The 23,778-nt window shown below is 37.0% G+C and overlaps 1 protein-coding gene across 1 annotated transcript; it reads left to right on the top strand.

Moving 5' to 3' along the window:
• Positions 1-3,365: 3,365 nt before the first annotated feature.
• Positions 3,366-10,905, top strand: LOC107766711 (mevalonate kinase-like). The gene is made up of 5 exons (XM_016585548.2): positions 3,366-3,710; positions 6,452-6,695; positions 6,787-7,040; positions 8,993-9,406; positions 10,506-10,905. The coding sequence occupies exons 1-5, from the start codon at positions 3,488-3,490 to the stop codon at positions 10,622-10,624; spliced, it is 1,254 nt and encodes a 417-aa protein (XP_016441034.2). The 5' UTR covers positions 3,366-3,487; the 3' UTR covers positions 10,625-10,905.
• Positions 10,906-23,778: the final 12,873 nt, after the last annotated feature.

The following is a 23,778-nucleotide window of genomic DNA, read 5'->3' as shown; positions in this document are numbered from 1 at the left end:
TACCTGGTGGCATCAATGATACATTCCTCTGTCTCATTCCAAAATTTCCTAATGCTAACAACCTCAAAAACTTTAGACCTATTGGGTTGTGTAATACTGCTTATAAGATTATCACTAAGATAATTGCTAATAGAATAAAGCCATTCATGCCCTCCTGATTAGCCCTATGCAATCCAACTTCATTAAAAATAGAAGAACTAGTGATAATGCCATCATAATTCAAGAGATTATGAATAACCTTAGTCGTTAAAAAAAAGCCAACTTTGATATGATTATTAAATTGGATTTAGAGAAAGCATTTGATAGGTTAGAATGGTCTTTTGTTCACAAGACCCTACAATACTTCAATTTTCCTCCAAAGTTATCTAGGCTCATTATGCATTGCATAACAAGAGCTCAATGGAGATTTTAGTGAATGAGACAAGAACACAGTTCTTCCAACCTAGTAAGGGTATTCGTCAAGGAGACCCTCTCTCCCCTTATATATTCATTTTATGTATTGAACTCCTATCTAGATTAATCAATCACCAAGTTGATCTTAGAAATTGGGATCCTATTCACATTAACCATAGGGGACCTTCCCTGCCCCACATTCTATTTGCGGATGACATAACCCTAATGGGTAAAGCAAATAAAAAGACAAGTCGTTGCATCAAATATTACATGGACTTCTTCTATATGGAATCTGGTCTTGCCATCAACAAGTCTAAATCAAGAATTATCCCAAAAAAATGCCCAAAAGACCACTCAAACTTCCTAACATCTCTTTTTGGAATAAAGGCTACTAATGAATTTGGAAAATACCTTGGTTTTTCAATTCTTAATCATTCTCCAAAAGCCAAAGATTTTCAATTCGTCTTAGACAAATACATTCCAAATTATCCCATTAGAAATGCGCTTTTCTTAATATGGCTGGAAGAGCCACTTTAGCATCTAGTACCTTAGGAGCAATTCCTTATAATTCAATGCAATACACACTTCTTCCCACCAAAACCCTAAAAATAATTAACAAAATTCAAAGAGATTTTATCTGGGGCTCTACTAGTACTGCTAAAAAACTCCATCTAATTAACTGGGAAACTGTTACTAGGGAAAAGATTAAAGGAGGGTTGGGTATTCGTCAGGCAAAAGAGAAAAATTTGGTCCTTCTTTCTAGCCTAGCCTGGAGACTATTAAAAAACTCTTGCATACCTTGGTGCCATCTCATTATGACCAAATATGCTAAATCAAAATCGATCACTAACACTTCGTTCATCTAGAAATCCATTCTCAAAGGTTGGGAAGTTTGTAACAATGGTATTCTTTGGCATCCGTCACCTAATTCCTATTTCAATATCTGGTATAACAATTGGATATATAAATCCAAGTCTCTAAGATCCTCAATTGAAGGCCCTCTCAACAAGAGTGACCTTAACCTATCAATAGGAAGCCTTAATAATTGAGATTTAAAGGCCCTTTCTTTTGAATTACCTCCTGAGGTAATCAAAAACCTTAACATAACTCCAATACCTTGTAAAAATTAAAAAATTGATGAAATTAGCTGGAGCCTTAATTCTAAAGTATCTTCTCTACTCAGTCTTGCTATAATCTCCTCAGCAAACCAAATTCATACATCCAAATCCTTCAAATGGATCTGGGACCTTCGTTGTCCAAACAAAATTAAATTTTTTTTTTATGGAAATGCATGCATAACCATATTCCCTGTTGAGCCTACCTAACCAAAATAGGTACAAACATTGATGCCACTTGTACCGCTTGCAGAATAGGAATAGAAAAGATCCATCACATTTTTATGGAATGACCAATCTCACGCTAATGTTGGAGAAACATGGGCCTCACTTCCCTCAACATAATTAGTGATGCATACTAGCTTGTTAATCTAAGGGATATTTTTATCCTCCATAATTCAAACAAGATTTGTTGGGAAACCCTATTTCCATATTCCATATGGAAAATATGGAAAAACAGAAATCGCAACAATATTAACAACGTCAATTGCCATTTGGATGCTAATAAAACTATTCACCTTGCATGGAAATATATCTTCTTCACAGGAAAAAACCCCTTCACTAACAAAAAAGTCATAATAGAGATCAAGTGACACAAACCGCCTAAAAACATGATTAAACTAAACTGTGATTGTGCCTTTTCTACTAATAACAATGCAGCAGGAATTGGTGGTACATTCCGAAACAGCAATGGAGATTGGATCATGAATTTTCACAAGGCAATCAAGGCTTTTTCACCCACACATGCAGAATTGATGGCTCTACTAGAGAGACTCAAGATTGCAAAAGAATTTAACTTTATAAATATGGAAATCGAAACTGATAGCACGGATATCATTAAGTTTATGCATGATGATTGTAATAATTTCTATAACATTGTCTCTGAATGCAGATGGTTAATGTACCAACTGAAGCTCCCAATCCTGAAGCATAACTTTACAGAAGGAAATGAAGTGGCACACCTGATGGCAAAGGAAGCAATCAAGCTCCCGTCCTCTATCAAGTGTTTCTACCATGCTCGTCCACCTTATTTTGTTGAACAAGAAGTGTTGAGGAACACGCATGAAATATGTAATAGTGTTAAGAACATCTCTACCAGTGTATGTACTTATTTAGCAAGTATGAGCAATAATAATGCCCTAAAGACTATATCCGCGTTTTGTAATGTGTTTTAAGTAATATGAGTTTCGTTCTTTTATGTTAAAAAACTAAAGATTTGTACATTTGCGCTAATAGCTCCTGTAATTAGTTATACGAACGAAAAGTTGTAGTACAATGATTCACTCGCTTTCAATGAAATCTTTTGTTCGGTTAAATAGTTTTTGATGTACTTGTTTTACGACTAAAAAATATTTCTAACTAAAAATTTCTTACATCAAATAGTACAACAACTTGCACCATTTAACGCATTCAAATTGTTTACTATTATAACATACTTCCTCCTATCCATATTATTTGGTGTTTTGTTTTTGGTACACCTATTAAAAAACTATTTACTCCTAGAAACTAAGAAAGATTTTGACTAGTTAATCCTTAATTAAATTTGTATCTTTGTATGTGGATAAGTTGAAAGAGCATAGGGAATATAAGATATATGATAACTAATAAGAGAAAATTTGAAAACTAAAATTAATATTTCTTGATTATATAAAAACGAGTTATTTTGGACCAAATGAAAAGGTAAAAACACCAAATAATATGGAATGTTGGGATTATCAAATTATAGTGAAGTGCAAAAAATAAAATCATATTATCGTGTATATAAGTAAAAAAAATTTCTTCATATTGCCGTCGTGCCTAATTATAAAATTAGTTACGAAATAGATTCTGCAAATATGTAATGAAATTGTAGCAAAGAAGAGTAATGTTATGGACGCACAACGACAGCAACAACGAGGGATCAAAGAGAATTGGAATGTGTGCAGTTGTGCCAACACTCAGCCAAAAGCAGTCGCCACGTGATTGAGGACCAGCTCAATATGTACATAAACGCTCTCTCTCTCTCTCTCTCTCTCTCACACACACACACACACGCATTGAACACACGCTCGATTAGTCGGGGAGAGAAAATGGAGGTGAGAACAAGAGCTCCAGGAAAAATAATATTAACAGGGGAACACGCGGTGGTTCACGGATCAACTGCCGTCGCTGCCTCTATTGATCTCTATACTTACGTCTCCCTTCGCTTCCCTACTCCTCCTGGTATATATATTATATTCCTCTCTTCTCCTTCTCCATCTCCGTATTTAAATCTTTGTTAATGTGGACGCTGTTTCTACTATGCATTGAATTTTGATTAACTATGTATATGACATGACTGAATTCTGAATTGATTTTACTGGATTGGTAAATTTTGAGATACATGCCCTGTTTAGAGACTTTTACCGTGAATAATTTCGAATTTCAGTGTCCTGGCCCAACATTCCTGCATGCTAGTTGGCAGAAGCACTTTCTAATTTTAAGCCCAAAATGTGTATTAGGCTTTTTTATAATCCCTCTTCCTCTGTCCCTTCATCACCCCTTTCTTTAGGGTTCTTAATTTTGAGGTGCTTTTGGACCTTGTTTCCTTTTGAATACTGCATTATAATGACATGTTTGATAGTGATAATCATGTCGTTTCATATAGAGGAACATGTTTTCCATGGGAAATGTTAAATACTTTATCTAAGGATATCAGTTTTTGGATCATCACACCAGTTTTTTGAGAAGGAAAGTTAAACCGTTAAAGATGATGTTATGCACAGTACAAATAGGGTAAAAATAAATTTTCGGTATATATAGATATAAATTGTTGAATCCCCTTGATAGTTAATTTATTCACTCACTATGCATGTTTGCATCTTTTCGAAATCCCTTGTTGGCTCTTCCATTGGACTTAGCAGTGTTCAGGACTAGCCTTGTATTGAATGAACTAGAAAGAAGAAAAGATGACTATTTTCGGACATTCTAAATTTGTTTCGTTATTCGTTAAGGCTCTTATATAGGGGTATCAAGCTGCTAAGCCACACTGTGAAAGTTTGGGAGAGAGTAGTGGAGGTGCGGGTGAGGAGGCATGTGTCTATTTTTGAGAGCCAATTTGGATTCACGTCGGGGCAATCTACTACAGTGGGAGAAGAATCGGGTCACTTCCCAGTCGTGATGGGGTTACACTTGGGATTAGCTCTTAGCTTGTTCTTATTTGCTTTGGCGATGGATGTATTAACGCATCACATTCAAGGAGAAGTACCATGGTGCATGTTATTTGCAGATAACATAATATTGATTGACGAGACGTAAGGTGGAGTTGACGCTAGACTAGAGGTTTGGAGAAAGAGCTTGGAGTCTAAATGTTTCAGATTTAGCACGACTAAGATAGAATATGTGGAGTGCAAGTCCAATAACGTTACTTAGGAGGCTGACGTGGAAGTGAGGCTGGATTCACAAGCCATCCCTAAAAGAGGAAGTTTCAAGAATCTTCGGTCAGCAATCCAAGGCAACTGGGAGATCGATAATAATGTCACACATCGTATTGGAGCGGGGTGGATGAAATGGAGGCTAGCATCCGGTGTCTTGTGTAACAAGAATGTGCCACCAAGACTTAAAGTAAATTCTACAAAGTGGTGGTTAGACTGGCTATATTGTATGGGGTAGAGTGTTGGCTAATCAAGAACTCTCATGTCCAGAAGATGAAAGTAGCGGAGATGAGGATGCTCAGATGGATGTGTGGATATATCAGGAGAGATATGGTCAGGAATGACGATATCGGGACAAGGTAGGCATGGATTCTATGGTGGACAAGATGCGGGAAGCGTGGCTGAAATGGTTCGGGCATATGAAACGGAGATGCCCGGATGACCCAGTGAGGAGGTGTGAAAATTTGATAACAGTGGGTTTGAGGAGAGGTAGAGGTAGGCCAAAGAAGTATTGGGTAGAGGTGATTAGGCAGGATATGGCACATCTTCAGCTTATCGAGGACATGACCCTTGATATGAGGGTGTGGAGGTCAAGATCTAGGGTAGAAGGATAGTAAACAGTCGAGTGTCTTTTCTTTCATTTAAGTAGTAGTAGTGTTATCCTCGTATTTCCATATTCCTAGATTTTTATTACTACCTGGTTGCTTTTGTTCTGGTTTTTCTATTATCTTGTTGGTGTGACTGCTTCTTTGATATTTTCACTGCTGCATTTTTTTCTCTATTGTGTTGTGATTGGTTATGCATGCTTGCTTTGAGCTAAGGGTCTATCGGAATTAGTTTCTCTACCTGCACAAGGTAGGGGTAAGCTGCATAAACACTATCCTCCCAGACCTCACTTTTGGAATTACACTAGGTATGTTGTTGTTGATGTCTAACTGTTGATTAGAGGTAGAGGAAGTGATATGGAGTAAGGGTTGGGATATTTGCTAAGGAAAATGCATCCACCAAGAATTTACGAAAGTCATCTCTATCCTTTTGGTGGAAATCATTTTATTAGAGAAATTTTCCATAATTCAAGGTGACCAAATGTTGTGAAACGATTTCATCAAGGAAACTTTTCGTGGAAAACATTTTCCATCATGCCAAACGCATCAAGAAAGAAAAATGCATCGAAACTTCATCCAGGAATCTAATGACAACCTAACGAACTTCCTTTGCTAAGGGAATATGACTGATTGTTAATTGGAATAATTGTTGTGATGTTGACATACATCTATCTGCAGTTCAAACTGAAAACTCTGGGGATTGTAGCAGATGCTAAAATCCTTAATGAGAATGGTCTAATGGATATCTCAATCTGAAAATGTTCAATTAATTTAACTTCCATTTTCATTCGTATTACTTAAGTAGCTTATTGTTCTTGCACACCCGAAAGAGAATGCTTTGCCTGAACTGTTTTCCTTTTCATGGTGATCTATTGCATTTAGTTGTAGCTTCATTTTGTGCTTCACTAATTGCATTTCCTTTCTTCTTAATTTCTTCGGCAAATAGATAATGCCGAAACATTAAGACTCCAGCTTAAGGATATGTCCTTAGAATTTTCCTGGCCGGTTGCAAGAATTAAAGAGGCTTTCCCTAACTTGGATGCTCAAGTTCCTATGTCACCTTCTTCGTGCTCACTGGAGACGCTTAAAACAGTTGCTTCTCTAGTTGATGAACAAAACATTCCCGAGGCGAAGAATGGACTTGCTGGTGGTGTCTCCGCTTTTCTCTGGCTGTACACCTCAATCCACGGGTCTGAACTCTTTTCCTCTTGTTAACCTTAGCATTCTTTAGTACAGACTTCACAAATCTCATTGTTCTCTTCTCTTGACTTGCTTTATCAGGTCCAAACCAGCAAAAGCAGTTGTCAATTCTGAGCTTCCACTAGGATCAGGCTTGGGTTCATCTGCAGCTTTCTGTGTTGCAGTCTCTTCAGCCCTTCTTGCTATGTCTGATGCAGTTAGTATGGATTTCAGACACCAAGATTGGCAAATATTTGGAGAGTGTGAGTTGGAATTGCTGAACAAATGGGCTTTTGAGGGTGAGAAAATAATTCATGGGAAGCCATCTGGTATTGACAACACCGTGAGCACATATGGTATGTGACAGTCAATACTATATAGTGTGGTTTCCTTAAATGAGAAATTAGAGAGAAAGCCATTGCAATCAATCAGGTAAGGAAAAAAGTCATTAGCGCAGGGAAATATATGAAAATTATTTCCAAATTGGGTGAAATGAGTTAGCTTGTGATTGAAAAGTAAAAGCAGGTATGTAAAAGCAGGAGTTAACAAGAAATATTAAAAATATCATGCATTCTAGTAAGAAAAAGAAAGAGTAAGTTGAATTAAGACTGTAACTTAATTCTAGTAAGAAAAAGAAAGAGTAAGTTGAATTAAGAGCTTCCTAAATTAATATTGTTGTTTTAAGATAATATGTAATGGAACCATAGTAAAAGCCTAGCAATCTTCTTTTGTTCAACGAGATGAGAAATAAATTTAAGATAAATTGTTTCAAAAGAGTTCATTAGGCTTCTGAATTTTTTTCCTATAAGCCTCTTTTGTTGAATGGAGGAGTTTTCTCTAATTCTTAAATTGTTATCTGAACCTTATCTCGTCTTTTTTTTTTGAAATATATATCTCTGTTCGGGAACGAACTTATTAAATTACTGATTAGGACTCAAATATCATGCTCAACATATAAAACATATTACCATTGCTATGAAACACTGCCATACAAATCATTGGATTTTCCACTTTGCTTCATCCTATTTAAACATGAGGAGGCTGTGGAGCCAGAATATCTTCTTTCTGGGGGAAGGGGCAAGCATGTCAAACATGCTTTTGTCATCATATAAAACTTATTAGCATTCAGGAATAGTAATTGCAAATTTAAGAATATCAGTGACGTCTCATAGAAGAAAATGCAGTTTCATTGATTATTTTACCTTTTATGTTCCGGCTCACCCAAATTAGGTACTCCCTCTGTTCAACTTTATGTATCATACTTTCCTTTTATGTCTGTTCCAAAAAGACTGTCGTACTTCCTTATAGCCACACAAAAGTCTATAACTTGTTTTAGACCATAAATTTAAAAGTATTTTTTTCTTAAGCTCTGTGCCCAGTCAAACACTGCCACTTAAATTGGGGTGGAGGAAGTAGCTTTTGATTTGCACGGAGGAGAATAATAACTTCTCTGTCCTTTCTTCTTCTGTATTGGTTTACCAATTTAATTTGTTTAAATAGAAATTTCTCTTTTTTAGTCAGCATGAAATAAGATATACTTCCCCCGTCGCATCTTATGTGATGATGCTTGATGCACGAAGTTTAAGAAATAAAGGACTTTTTCACATAAGCTAAATATATGCAAGGTATAATTTACCCTTACTATTAACAATTAAATGAAAGTTGGTAAGAGTTCCACATGTCACTTCCTACTTTTCTTTCCTAATAAAATCAAGTTAAATATTGAGTGGATTCTCAATAAGTCATGTTAATAAGGGTAAAATGAGGATGTTAATATTAAATCTTTTTCAAATACAGAATTTCGTCATTCTTTTGGGGCAAGACTAATGGGGAAAGTTTATTGCATAAAATGGGATAGAGGGAATAATTAGGCCTTTTGATCATCAACAAAATTAATAATTAGGTTAGATTATCCTAGAACCTAAGTTTTCTATTTCATTAATATGATGAGCCGTACAAAAGATTATCTAATTAAAAGCACATAATAATTGGAGACCCTGAAGCCTTCTTGGCCACAGAAGATCTGTAGAGAAGGCTCGCTCCTAAATTATATTTCTTTCATTTACCTTTTCTTTCTGCTAATTTCCTTTTCCGTGGTCTCTTTTACTTTTTTCTTGGGAGGGGAAGATGGGCAATTTCCTTCTATTTATCCTAGAATCATCAAGTTATCATTACATAACTATGCTCTACTTAGTTGCTTTTACTTTTTAATTCAGAAAATATAGAATACTTAAATCCCTTGAGATGCTTCTTCAAAGAATATTTCAGGATCTGGTAACTGCACCACCTGAAAAATTTTATGCGCCAGGAAATATGATCAAGTTCAGATCTGGCGATTTGACATGCCTCAAAACAAACATGCCAATTAAAATGCTGATCACTAACACAAAGGTCAGAAGAAATACAAAGGCATTGGTAGCTAGCGTCTCGGAGAGGATCATGAGGCATCCAACCGCTATGGCTTCTGTGTTTACTGCAGTTGACTCCATCAGCAACGAGTTAGCTACCATCATTCAGTCACCTGTCTCCGATGATCTTGCCATAACTGAGAAGGAAGAGAAGCTGGGAGTGTTGATGGAGATGAACCAAGGATTGCTCCAGTGCATGGGCGTTAGCCATGCCTCTATAGAATCTGTGCTTCGAACGACTCTAAAGTACAAACTATCTTCCAAGTTAACTGGAGCTGGTGGTGGAGGCTGTGTTTTGACACTACTACCTACACGTATCCTTTATTTTTTTTTCTTCTGATAGATGCCCTTCTAATCACATTGTCTCCCTATCATTACTAAAATATGTTTAGTTCTGGATATGCTTTCTCTGTTCAGTGTTGATATTCTCACATCAGATTTTGCTTCTCCTGAAGAATTACTTTTTATTACATCTATTTTACTTCATGCATCTGCTCTCCCTCGGTTCATAAGAGGGCTGCATTGGCTGATGTGGTGGAGATGCATTAACTGATCTGTCTACTTTATATATAGCTTAGTTTTTTCGTCTGAATGTCTAGATTATAATTGAGGTTAATGCAGTTCATATAGGAATATGCTGCTTAGTAGGTTACTGAACATTACACAAAACGATTAAAAATTTCTAGTGTTTATTAGGAACGTATTTTTATATAGCTGTCAAAGCACTGACTTTTCTTATGGGCATTTCAATATGATACTGCTAGATAGTTTTGTTAACCAAGTATAGTTGCGCCAAATTGACAAGACTAACATAGTTCTACAGATAGCAAAGAGTTTGAACCCATTTAATAATTCAAAATCAGGATTGCAATTCCTCATCTTGACTACAGTAACATCAAGATTATGTACCTTTTACTGTCTACGTATTCTCTCCGTCCCCCACTGTTTCTATCTCTTCTTTTTTTAAATATTTTTTATTACATCAGGAGAGGAGGAAGGGAAGGGGAAAAGGGGAAGGGATACTACGCAACTGATGGGATTTGAATCCTCCTCCTCAACTGTGGAAGCCAGGAAGCTTATTAAGTGAGCTAGCCCTCAACCCCCACTCTTTCTATGTCAGTCTTACTGTTTGTCAAGTTTTTCCTTTTTATTTTCCTGAAACAGGGATATCTAAATCTAATGCACTTAAAAGCATTTGATTAGGTGATTGACATTACATAACTACTCTAGTATATGGATTTGTGCGGTTGTTCATGTTGTTGTATTTCTCACTTTTCTGTTGCTGTACTTGCCTTTGACATGCAGGTGATAAATTTGCTAATATTTCCCATTATATAGAATATTTCACATAAACAAAAAAAATTCCTGCTAAGTTTTGCACATTTCTCTTGTTTCCTTGACAAGAATTTCTAGTGCTATCAGGAACGGTTGTTGATCAGCTGATGGCTGAGTTAGAGACATGCGGATTCCAATGTTTTGTTGCTGGGATTGGTGGAAAAGGTGTAGAAGTTTCATTTAATGTCACTTCTTGATCATAACCAGATGCAATAGTTTGACGTCATGAGATTTGCCTGTGCATTGTTAAACGTGGATGTGGGGTAGGGGGCGGGGGGAGTGGGGTGTCACCTTCCCTTGTCGTTCTTGTAGCATCTGCTTTAATTTGTAATTGATACCACAGCAATCGTTGCCTAATTATTGAATTTGGTTAGCGTTTTGCAACCCAAGAAACATGGAGCCTTGCCCTTGAGTTGTTATAGTTCAGGTGTTGATCACTTGAAGAAACTATAGAAAATAATTCATTTCTTTTTTAATGTTTGACCGGCAAAATTAATAAGATCAGTAGTTTCCAGTGAATGCTCAGTAACAAGCTCAAAATTGTGTGTTCTTGTTATCATAGCAGCAACAAGTGTGGTTAGACCTCAGGCGGTTAGTGCTGATGTGTCGTAGTGACACTAGTAAGGGCACTCTAACCATTCCAAGTTATAGAATGAGAGTCAAGGGTCGAGTAACTAGGATTGCAAGCAATTAAAATTGTGTTCATCCTGAGACGTTCATTTAAGATGTTAATGTTGGTTGTTGGTCTCATGTGAAACAACGGAAATTAATTAGGGTAAAAGAAACTAAATTTTGGAGATGCAACTGGATGGAAGCGTTAGGGCATTGATTAACATGTACGCAGTTTGAGTTTGATTTCAACAGCACGACAAAATTCCTAAAATGAAAATTTTCAACAACTAGTTAACTGTTTATTTAGTTTCTGTGTAAGAGGTTTTCATAGGAGTACAACATTCCCTGACAGCTTGGGTTTTACTCTCACAGTTAATTCTGATTCCCTTAAATTCAGCGAATCTGTTATGAGGAAGTTTCTGATATGTATTAAGCAAAGACATGACTTAAACTGACCTAAGATTCTTCGTGTTCGATTGATCTATATATATTTCTTCTCTTGCAACACTTGAAAATATAGTAGTCCCGCAATCTAATTCATGAAAAACATTAAGCAATATCGTTACAAATCTAAAAACTCAACATGATCAATAAAAGAAGTCTAGAATCCATATAAAACCAACTAAAAAATTGCCCCATTGCTGGAGTAAAAATACACACAAGGTGGTCCTAAAACGCATAATTATCCAATATATAAAATAAACAAGGAAAGAGAAAACTCTTTGAAATGCGGACGCCTCACTTCTCTCCCCCCCCCCCCCCCCCCGAGCTCTTTTCAAGAAAAATATTCCAGTGTCAATCCCTCAGAAGATTGTATTTCATGTGCTAATTTTGTCCTGCCTTAATTGGGCAACCACTCCAAATCGTTGTCGTTCAAATCCGTAACATGATCTATATTATTGTCCTTATGTGGCGATGTTGTAGCACTACAGGAGGGTGGTCTCATCCCAACTTTTGCCACTTGCTGGCATACTTGATGTTTGGTGCAGTATTATCCTTTTGCCACTCGCACATAGCAGTAATAGAAAGTAACAAGCTATTTTTAATGAAACCTCCTAAATTTAGTGCATACACAACTTAAAAGTAAGCTACTATAAAATTAAACTGTTTCACATTTGCTATGATCCAAGATTTGGATGCAAGTGACACTCCTAGAAAGTGAGGAACTACAAATGCTATTATTGTGCGGTCCACTAACCTTAGTGTTTAACCAAAAAATGAGATTTCGGTCAAAGCTTTAATTTAGAAGAACTCGGGTTACTGATAATCAAAAGAATATATGAAAAAAGTAATTTGGCTAGCAATAAGATAATCAGAAGAAAAACAAGTAAATCAGTATATTCAGATAGTATTTCGTGTCCCTACAATTGATCCGTTCTCTCCCTTTTATAGCTATTTTGGAGATATGCGTTTTGCCTTTGTCATAATAAGGCCATTATGGACAATTAAAGATATTAAATGCTACGTCACATAATCATTATATTTGATACAGATTCTCTAACGTTTTTAGTATTTAAGGCTCATTAAATATTGTATCTATACTCCCATTAGTGTCAGATTCATTCCCTTTGATTCTTGACTTAAATAGGTACGATCGCTGAGTCTTTTGGATAACCGCTCGTGCCTCTTCCTTTGCCTCTGCTCGTATCAGTTGCAACTCGTGCCTCTTTGCCAGTTGTAACTCTTTGACCAGTCTATGTGTCATGACACGTCATCTTCACACCACTTTAATAGTAAACTCAATTTTTCCCAATACAGATAGTCCCCCCACTTGCCATTTATTCATCGATTGAATATCTGGGAAGTGAATTTTATTAAAATGAGGATTTTTGTCACCATTAATGTTATGACAGAATCGATGTTTCAATTGTCACTTCCATTTAATGCTCTTCACACGTGTCACCTTTTCATTAGTTCCGTAGTTTTGCAGCACTTTTTAAGGCTTTTTCATGGCTTCAATATTCACGAAGCGTCAGTTATCATTATTATGGTCCTTCCATCATTGCACCTTTTCCTTTGGCGGTTGCTTATCAATATAAATATAACTTCCTTCTTTGTCTTTACCACATAAAGTTTTCTGAACATCCAATTTTCTCAAATCTCTGTTTGCTTCTTCATCGTATCATCATGTCTTCATCAAACCCTAACCCTAGAAAGGTTCCCATTATTGATACCTTCCCTAATGCCCCCAGTAGGAGCAGAAGAGGAGGTAGGCTCCGTAGTTTAGGATTTGCACGTGGTTCTTCTATTCCTTCAGCTAGTTTTGGCCCTTTTTCTAGAACTAGAGGTTCTCTTTCACAAAGATCTTCTACTAGGGGCAAAAAACCTTCTGAGCCTCTTCGTGAGCCTTCAGTAGAAGAGATAGTTCCTGCGGAACTGTCTTTTTATCATGACAAAAAGTCTCTTAGAAACCAAGTATCTTCTTTAGATCGTGCTGATATCTATCCCACTCAAATTACTGAAGGTTTGATTTCTATAGTTCGTAGAAACTGCCATTGGAGTCATGATTTTCCTATTATCATTCCCAATCCAAATCAAAGAATTACTTCCTACTTAACCGGATTTTCCTTTGTTTATACATACCCTTTCACTTTAGGATTTAAACCAGCTATTGACCCTGTTATCCTTGAGTTCTATCGTTTCTTTGATGTTTTCTTGGGTCAAATTGGCCCAATAATATGGAGGGTTGTTGCCTGTTTGAATCGTGTACTCGGCTCTCCTATCTCAACTGGAATTAAAGCTTCAGCTCCATAAACCAATGAAAATGGTGTTTCTCCTGTACTTGTTTTTGTTGTTGTGCGATATGCCCATAAAACACCAGGTAACACTTCTGGCCAATTACCTTTGGATTCCTCTAAAGGTTTCTTTAAATTGTTGATAATGACTTTGTTTGTTGACTCAGCTTGCCCATTACCCACCAGATGATAAGGTGTAGACGTAATCCTTTTAATCTACCAACTTTGAAAGAATTCTATGATTTGAGTGCCTATAAACTGAGGACCATTATCACACACGATCTCCTTTGGCACACCGAATCGGCATATGATATTCCGCCAAATGAAATCTTTAACTTCCTTTTCTCGCACCTGTTTAAATGCTCATGCCTCTACCAATTTATTAAAATAATCAGTGAGTACGAGTAAAAATTTTACCTGTCCTTTTGCTTGTAGTAGTGGACCCACGATATCCATCCCCCATTTCATAAATGGCCATGGTGCAATGACCGGATGTAATAACTCCGCAGGCCTATGTATATTATTACCGTACCTTTGGCATTTATCACATTTAGCCACGAAACTTTCTGCTTCTTCTTCCATTTTGGGCCAATAATAACCTGCCCTAATTAAGGTTCTTACCAATGACCTTCCTCCTGCGTGATTCCCACAATGCCCCTTGTATATTTCTCTCATTACGTATTCCGTCTGAGAAGGTCCGAGGCATCTTGCTAAGGGACCACCGAACATTTTTCGGTAAAGATTGCCTTGCTTTAAGCAATACCGAGCAGCCTTTTTCCGAAGCGCATGAGCTTTTTTCTTATCTTCAGGGACGACACCATACTGCAAAAAAGCAACAATCTCATTCCTCCAATCCCAAGTTAAGTTATGAAAATTTATCTCATTCTTATCGAGGTCGAAAACCGAATGAAACAAATGAATAACTGAAGCGTTTTCATTGCTTGCCACGTCTGTCATAGATGCAAGATTAGCTAGGGCATCAGCTTCAAGATTTTCATCCCTTGGTATTTGTGTTACTTTCCAGGTTTGAAATTGCTTTATAAATCCTGTACCTTCTCTAAGTATTGCTGCATCCTTGCTTCCCTGGCCATATAAGTCCCCAACATTTGATTAACTATGAGCTGTGAATCGCTTTTGATTATAATCTGATTTATGCCAAGTTCTCGTGCCAGTTCTAAACCTGCAATCACAGCTTCATACTCTGCCTTATTGTTAGTTATAGAATGACATTTTATGGCTTGTCGAATGGTTTCACCCGTAGGTGGTACCAAAACAACCCCTAAACCAACACCTTTTACGTTAGATGAACCATTAATAAACAAGGTCCAAGTTCCTGGGTTTAGCTCCATTGAACACCTACAACTCTTTTTCTGCTTCTAATTGCATCCCTTGGCTAAAATCAGCCACGAAATCAGCTAACACTTGAGATTTTATAGCAGTTCTAGGTTGGTAGGTGATATCATATTCACTTAATTCTATAGCCCATTTAGCTAACCTACCTGACAATTCATGCTTATGTAATATATTGCGTAATGGATAAGCAGTTACTACATCAATAGGATGACATTGGAAATAAAGCCTTAATTTTCTAGATGCCATGATTAATGAAAGTGCAAGCTTTTCCAATTGAGGGTACCGTGTCTCCGTATCTAACAAAGATTTGCTAACATAATAGATCAGAGATTGTTTACCTTGGTCCTCACGGACTAAAACAACACTTACTGCTACTTCTGAAACAACAAGGTAGATGAGCAGTCTTTCCCCAGCCTTTGGTTTTGCGAGCAATGGTAGATTTGATAAGTATGTCTTCAAATTTTTGAGTGTCTGCTGACATTCCTCGTTCCATTCAAAAATGATCTTGCTTTTTAAGAGCTGAAAAGAATTTAAAGCACTTTTCTGATGATTTAGAAATGAATCTTCCCAAGGCTGCAATTCTTCCTGTCAACCTCTGCACTTCTTTTTTGCTTGAAAGCATATCAGGAATTTCTTCAATGGCCTTAATCTATGCGGGATTCACTTCAATACCACAGTTAGAAACAAGAAAACCAAAACTTACCTGACGCGACACCAAATGCACATTTCTCCAGATTTAGTTTCATATTAAATTTGCGCAAAATCTGAAATGTATCAGACAAGTGTGATATATGATCTCTCGAATGCTGAGTTTTAACGAGCATATCGTCTATATAAACCTCCATGGTTTTTCCAGATGTTCTTGGAACATTTTAGTAACCAGCCTTTGATATGTTGCACCAGCATTTTTGAGACCAAAAGGCATTACCTTATAACTGTAAGTCCTCATGTCTGTTATGAATGAAGTTTTTTCCTCATCTACCGGATCCATTTTGATCTGATTGTACCCTGAATATGCATCTAAAAAACTTAATAGTTCATGACCTGCAATAACATCAATTAACTGATCTATATTTGGTAGTGGAAAAGAATTTTTAGGAAAAAATTTATTAAGGTCTGTGTAATCCACACAAACTCGCCACTTACCATTCTTCTTTGGAACTACAACAGTATTGGCTAACCAATTAGGATACTTTACCTCTCGGATGGATCCAATCTTTAGCAATTTTTGAACCTCCTCTTGAATCACCTGATTCTTAAAAGTTCCTTGCTTTCTTTTCTTTTGTTTGACAGGAGGGTACGTTGGGTCTTTATTCAATTTGTAAGTCATTACCTCCGGTGGTATTCCTATCATGTCAGAGCAGGACCAAGCAAAACAGTCCACGTTAGTTTTCAAAAATTCAATTAACTTACCTCTCATGCCTTGGCTTAGATTGGCCCCTATGTAGACTTTCTTATCGGGCCATTGTGCAAATAACACCACAGCCTCCAATTCTTCAATTGTTGTTTTGATATTTTCATTTTCATCTAGTTCTTGAATGGTATCAGGCCTTGAATCCACATCTGTCCACCCTTGTTCAGTTGAGGTTTGTGCTGTGGTGCCCTCAACTGTCTTCTGTGATTGCTATTTTTCTTCTTTTTTCGTACTTGAATCTGCTACAGAGTTGATGCTCCTGGATGTATGTTGATCCCCGCGGATTTGACATATTCCCCATGGTTATGGAAATTTAATAACTTGATGCAAGGTTGAAGGAACGACATCCATTTCGTGGATCCATGGTCTCCCAAGGATCATATTGTAAGCCATCTCCATATCTACTACTTGAAACTTTGTATCTTTGACAACTCCTTCTGCGAATGTGGTGAGTGTTACCTCTCATTTCGTCACAACACTAGAATTGTCAAATCCAGATAAAGTATGCGCCTTTGGTATTAATTTATCCTCAGCTTGCATCTCACGTAATACTCTTAGCAAAATAATGTTCACGGAACTACCTGGATCAATCAAAACTCGTTTCACATTAGTATCATGTACAATTAAAGATATTACCATGGCATCGTTATGAGGAGATAATACGCCATCCGCATCAGCATCATCAAATGTAATGATGTCTTCCTCTAATACATGTCACACTCGTTTCCTTTGGGTAATTGTGACTTTGGAAATTTTATTAGCTACAGTGTACGTTACGCCATTGATGTCTTCACCCCCGCTTATAATGTTGACGGTCCTTTTGGGAGAAGGTGGTTTAGGGGGGTCCTGCCTATTCTTCATGTAAGCTTGCTTACCTTTCTCACTGAATAACTCGGTGAGATACCCTTATTTTAATAAATGATCAACTTCACTTTGTAAAAATATACAGTCTGATGTTTTATGCCCGTGATCATTATGAAACTCACACCAATGATCAGGGTTGCGCTTGTTTGGATTCGATCTCATCTCTTTTGGCCACCGTACCTTGTCACCCATGCTTCTCAAAACAGCTACGAGCTCAGAAGTGCTCACATTGAAATTGTAAACGCCAAATCTCGCCTTCAAATTTCTATCATCATCTCGTAATTCATGGGTGTTTCGATCATTCCTAAATCTTGATGAAGAGCCTGACTCTCTATTCCTTGATCCGTGATCATACCTTTGATTGTCCAGTTTTGACCGTGAATCTTTTCCAGTAGGTCCCATGTATGGCTCGTACCTGTTTTTACCGGACCTTTTTTCGGTTTCCGCCCGTCTCGAACTTACTTTTTCTTCTTTTTGGAGTCGTGTAAAAGTATCTTCTTCTATCCTTAGCTTCGTGCTATACCTTTTGTAAACGTCATTCCATGTTGTAGCTAGGAATTTACGAAGACTTTCCTTCAGTCGCCTCATAGCTTTTGAGCTCTTTTCATTCAAATTACTTGTGAAAGCTATAGCTTCCCAATTATCAGGTACACGTGGTAATGTCATTCTTTCACGTTGGAATCTGTCCAGGAAGTCCCTAAGAAATTCTGAGTCCCCTTGCTTGATCTTGAAAATATCTTCCATTCTTTTTTCGACTTTTTGAGCTCCCGAGTGTGCTTTGATGAAAGAATCTGCAAGCTCAGTAAAAGAATTTATAGAATTTTTGGGTAAAAGCGAATACTATGTTAATGCACCCTTGGTGAGTGTTTCACCGAATTTTTTGACTAATACTGATTCAATCTCCTGCTTGGTCAAGTCGTTGCCTTTTACGCCTGTTGTGAATGCAGTCACGTGGTTTCGTGGGTATGTTGTTCCATCATATTTTGGAATATCAGTCATTTTGAATTTCTTTGGAATTGGGAGGGGAGCAACACTTGGCTTCCAGGGTTATTGGGAATATTTATCCGTATCTCTCCCTTTGATTACGGGTGGCACCCCGGGTATTTGCTCTATGCGGTCACTTTGTTCCTTGAGCTGTTTCTGCAATGTTAGTACTAAATTTTGTAAATCAGAATTGACTAAGTTACCTAGTTCTCCCTCTTGTGATTCGCTGGGGGTTCCACCACTACCTGAATTAACAAGCCTAGAACGAGGGTTCTCCAAAGTGTTGTTATTTGGAGTGGGTGTGGGTGGTGCAGCAGGTAACTGGCCAACAAAAGCCTCAAGAGCTTTATTGACCTGTGCAGCAATTAGTTTCTACAAAGCTTCATCGATAGCTTCAACATTTTTAAATTGAGCGTTTCCATTTGTATGAGATCCATTAGGAGAGCCTTCACGATACCGCCGGGGAGAGCCTCGTGGAGAAAGGACCGGGGTTTGATTACCTTGTGGATTTCCCTGAAGTTGTTGGTTTCCTTGAATGTTGTCATTATTGTTCAACATGGTTGATGCAACAAGGAAAGTTAAGCTAAAAGAGGATAGATTACCAGATTCCCGGTAACGGAACCAATTTGTTTAACAAAAAATGGGATTTCGGTCAAAGCTTTAATTTAGAAGAACTCGAGTTACTGATAATCAAAAGAATATATGAAAGAAAGTAATTTGGCTAGCAATAAGATAATCAGAAGAATAGCAAGTAAATCGGTATATTCAGATAGTATTTCGTGTCCCTACAATTGATCAGTTCTCTCCCTTTTATAGCTATTTTGGAGATATGCATTTTGCCTTTGTCATAATAAGGCCATTATGGACAATTAAAGACATTAACTATGTTACATAATCATTATATTTAATACAGATTCTCTAACGTATTTGGTATTTAAGGCTCATTAAATACTGTATCTATACTCCCATGTAGTGTCATATTCATTCTCTTTGATTCTTGGACTTAAATAGGTACGATCGCTTAGTCTTTTGGATAACCGCTCGTGTCTCTTCCTTTGCCTCTGCTCGTATCTGTTGCAACTCGTGTCTCTTTTCCAGTTGTAACTCTTTGACCAGTCTATGTGTCATGACACGTCATCTTCATACCACTTTAATATGTAAACTCAATATTTCCCAATACATTTAGCTAGAACCTTTCTTCTCCTTATGATCGATGATCTGAATAGTTGAATGTTCTCAACCTTGAGTTGTTGTAGTAGATTGGATGGAGCTGTGTTATGACCCAAACTCCCATTAAAGGTCATGTTGGCTCCTAACCCCAACTGGCTAGGTAAGCCAATAATCTTAATCAACCCAAACCAAACATAGCAAGATATAATAAGTTGTCATAACACAAATAGAGTATAATAAGTCTCACAATAATAACCCAAGTGGAAATACTACAAACAAATCCCAAAATCCAGTAGTACAAGTCATGAGCAACTAAATAAAATACAACCGAGTCTCAAACATAACAATACTATCTAATCAAACAACAGTAAACTATATAGGAATGGGACTTCATAAATTCCAAAGAAGGAACGACAACTCACATGTCACGACCCGAAACCCTACCAAAGGTCGTGATGGTGCCTAACCCGCTCGCTAGGCAAGCCAACACAATAATAATCATAATTCTAAAGCAGATTAACTAAATCTTTAGGGGTGGGAGTTCAGGCAGTTCAGATTGCATATGAAAATTTAGGTTTGGATTTTGGTCTTCGGATTGAAGAAATGACAATCCAAATCCAATCCAAATAAGTTCGGATTGCATTGGATTTTTTAAGTTCGGTTTCAGATTAATTAGTTTGGATATTTTGGATTTTCTGTTTTAAGCTTATAAGTTGAGATGTTTCTTCTTTTTACAAAAATGAATATCCAAATAAATTACTCATGTTAAATTGCATGAAAAGTTCCTCATTCTCACTGCAATCATCCTAGTAAGTATTAAGTTTATCCTCAAAGAAGTAGTGGAGAGGAGTCGATACCGACACTCACTAACCGTCAAATAATATCAGTTGAAAAGATAATTCAACATGAAACTAGGCATAATATCATCAAACGAGTATAAAAGCTCAAAACACAGTTCATATGGAATTTAGGCATACTTTTAGAAATAACAGAGATTAAATAAGATATCAGCTTCCTAATCTCGAATAAGACATGATACTCGTCAACAATACTTACATCAATCCATTGAATGAATCTAAGTAAACATATATATGCATGCTAAGGATCCCTCTCAACAACTTACACCACAAATCCATGTGCCTAACACATGCTACATGTCCAACATTCATCAAAAGAATTAACAGGTGCCTACATTCATAAGGCCCAAGTTAACATGGGTAATCACATGACTTTAGAGGGGCAGATCCATAATCCAAGAGTAGATCATTTTATAATAATGATCATTAACTAAATGACCAATACCGATACCAATATCCGCTCAAGTACCCCGGGTGCCAAAATTCTCAACTTTCCTCAATAATCACTTTTTACACTCATGCATATGTGTATGAAACAATATAATAAAAGGGCACAAGACATGATAATAAAAATACGGATAAAAGCTCATATGTCTAAGAGATGGCTATGGAAAATCATGTAACTTAATTTATCACAACGGCTCAATAAGCTATTTAACATGTTTTAGCTTAATCATATTATTATCATGAGTTTATTAGGCCATGAAATCATCAAAAATCATGGAGCAAATAAAAGAAATGTATATAACTATAAATTTACAATAAAGCTCAACATGACCAAATAATTATTCATGTCAAATCAACAAATCATAACCCTAGGCATGCTCCTAAATCGTGAATATCAATTATCACATAGTCATAGAATCAATTTGAACATGGATAACAATTTTACATACTCCAACAAAGCATAATTCAAGTCAACAATACTGGATATGGTCAAGACGTACCTACGCATATACGCCGGTCACCTCGCATATACATGGCTCCTAAATCATGAATCAAGTAGCAAATATATCACCCATGGGGAGAATTCCATCTTGCAAGGATATACAAGAGACTTACCTCTGCTCGCTAAGCTAAAATCAAGAAACAATTGCCTACCATTCAAATTCAAATCCATACGATCTGAATCTAGTAACAAAAATACTCAATAACATCAAATAAAGCCATAAGAAATAATCTCAAATAATAAAACTTTGATCTTTAATCAAATCCCCAAAAGTCAAGAATAGTCAATCGAGGCCCTCACGGTCAAAACTTAAGTTAATGGGTAGATCCCGATCACCCATAACCCCACGAGTCTAAATATGTGATTAGATTTCAAAACCGAGTCCAAAACGACCTTTTAATTCCCAAAATACACTTTCTTAAGTTGTAGACAAAACCCCCAAATTTTCCTTTAGGAATCTATGTTTTAGGTATAGTGATCCATGAGGAATTAAGATATAAAGTCAAATCCAAGCGAAAATTGCTTACCTCTAATGTAGTAGTGGAATTGCTCTCAAGATCTCCACCCCTCGAAGTCTAGGGTTCAAAATATGAGAGAATTGGAAAAATTCCGAAATATAACACTTAAGTGTTCTGCCCAGTGATATGTATCGCGATCGCGACGCACATTTCGCTATTGCGAAGGACAAAAAGTCCTCACAGCTACTGCTCTTCTTCGTGAACAGGAGGCCCCCCTTGATAACGCGATGCCTGACCTGCTAAGCCTGCGTGAATGTGATACTTGCTTTGCAAACGCGAAGGCAATCCTTTCGTCTGACACCACTCAATCGCGAACGCGAATCCTTGCATGCAAACGCGATGCTCCTACTCCCATCTCTTCACGAACACGGCTCCACCTACACGAACGCGAAGAGGAAAATCTTGCCTGCTAGCTCCCCTCCTCCATGATCAGGAGACAAGCTCTACGATTGCAAAGTACTACTAAACACTAGAAAACCAGCAATTCCAACCCAAAGGGAAATTGTCCGAAACCACCCCGAAACACACTCGAGTCTTTCGAGACCCTATCCAATCATTCCAACAAGTTTCAATACCTTATATAAACTTGTCCAAATGCTCAAAACACCACAACTAACATCAGAATAAAAAATTGATGATCAAAACACAAGTTGATTTTCTCTTAAGTTTATTAACTTCCAAACTTCTGACCAATCGTCCGATTCACGCTTAAGCAATCCGGATTACATTCACACTTTGCATACAAGTCCCAAATAACAAAACGAACCTATTCTAACTTCCAAGACAACCATCTGAATCTGACATCATCAAAGTCAACTCCCAGTCAAACTTAGGAATTCTCTAAATTTTCAAATTGTCAACTTTCGACGAAAAGCATCAAAATATCCTAGGAACCTCCAAAACATACGAACATATGATCAAGTTCAAAATCACCATACGAACTAATTATAATCATCAAATCAACAATCTGAAGCCGTTTACCCAAAAGTCAAACCTTGGTAACTCTTACAACTTAAGCTTCCAAATTGAGTCTGAGTGTCTCAAATCCCCCTCAAATCTTCCTGAAACCAAACTAACAATTCCTGCAAGTCATAAATCAATAAACAAAAATATACAAGAAGCATCAAATAAGGGAACATAGCTCAAATACACAGAACGATAGGCCGGGTCGTTACATCGCCATGAAGTCTCCAAATAATCTATAAGCGCCTTCCTGAATGCCGCTAGATTCAGTACCAATATATGCACAAACATATGCAGAACTGTAGTGTGAGTACACAAATAATATGTACTTAGTAAGTATCAAGTCTAGTTTCGAAGAAGTAATGGAGAGTTTTGATAAAATGTGATACTCACTTTCTCAACCTGAATAGTTTATAATAGCATGAAATCACACAAAATAACCAAGAATAGCGTATACAACAATGGGGTGCAAAATCAGATATATCATGCTTCTCAAACAAGATAGCCAAAGCGCAAAACAATTGCTAATTTCGTTTAATAAGATGATATGCACCAAGTATCATTTATATGAATGCTTCTACATGACTCTAGTATTATCATGCATGCTTAAGATTCAATCATAACCAATATTCAGTACTTCCCATGTGCTCCAATATGACCTAGCATGTTCCACATGCTCAACTCGATTTGTGTATCACCTGTGCTCATATGGCCCATTGTAACTTGGGTAATCACCAAACTCCGGAGGGATGCATCTATATCCAAGTGCCGCATGGAACACGGCAATAACATATCGATATCAAAATATCTACACAGTTTAAACCATCATGCCATAATAATATAATTTGCTCAAATATCCAAATATGCCATAATCATATGAATTCGTACCAATATGGATGTGCACATATGTTCATGGAACAACCAATAATATG

Source organism: Nicotiana tabacum, chromosome 20, assembly GCF_000715075.1.
Source record: "Nicotiana tabacum cultivar K326 chromosome 20, ASM71507v2, whole genome shotgun sequence".
Classification (NCBI taxonomy): Eukaryota; Viridiplantae; Streptophyta; class Magnoliopsida; order Solanales; family Solanaceae; genus Nicotiana; species Nicotiana tabacum.
The sequence above is the reverse complement of the archived record's forward strand: the minus strand, read 5'-3'. Positions and strand labels throughout refer to the sequence as shown.

What these genes read in the sequence shown, in the direction of transcription:
- LOC107766711 (XM_016585548.2), top strand. Translation starts at nt 3,488, where the DNA reads ATGTACATAAACGCTCTCTCTCTCTCTCTCTCTCTCTCACACACACAC. An exon ending in CTGTACACCTCAATCCACGG is followed by an intron (nt 6,696 to 6,786) that starts GTCTGAACTCTT and finishes TTGCTTTATCAG; the next exon opens with GTCCAAACCAGCAAAAGCAG. An exon ending in TTTGACACTACTACCTACAC is followed by an intron (nt 9,407 to 10,505) that starts GTATCCTTTATT and finishes AAGAATTTCTAG; the next exon opens with TGCTATCAGGAACGGTTGTT.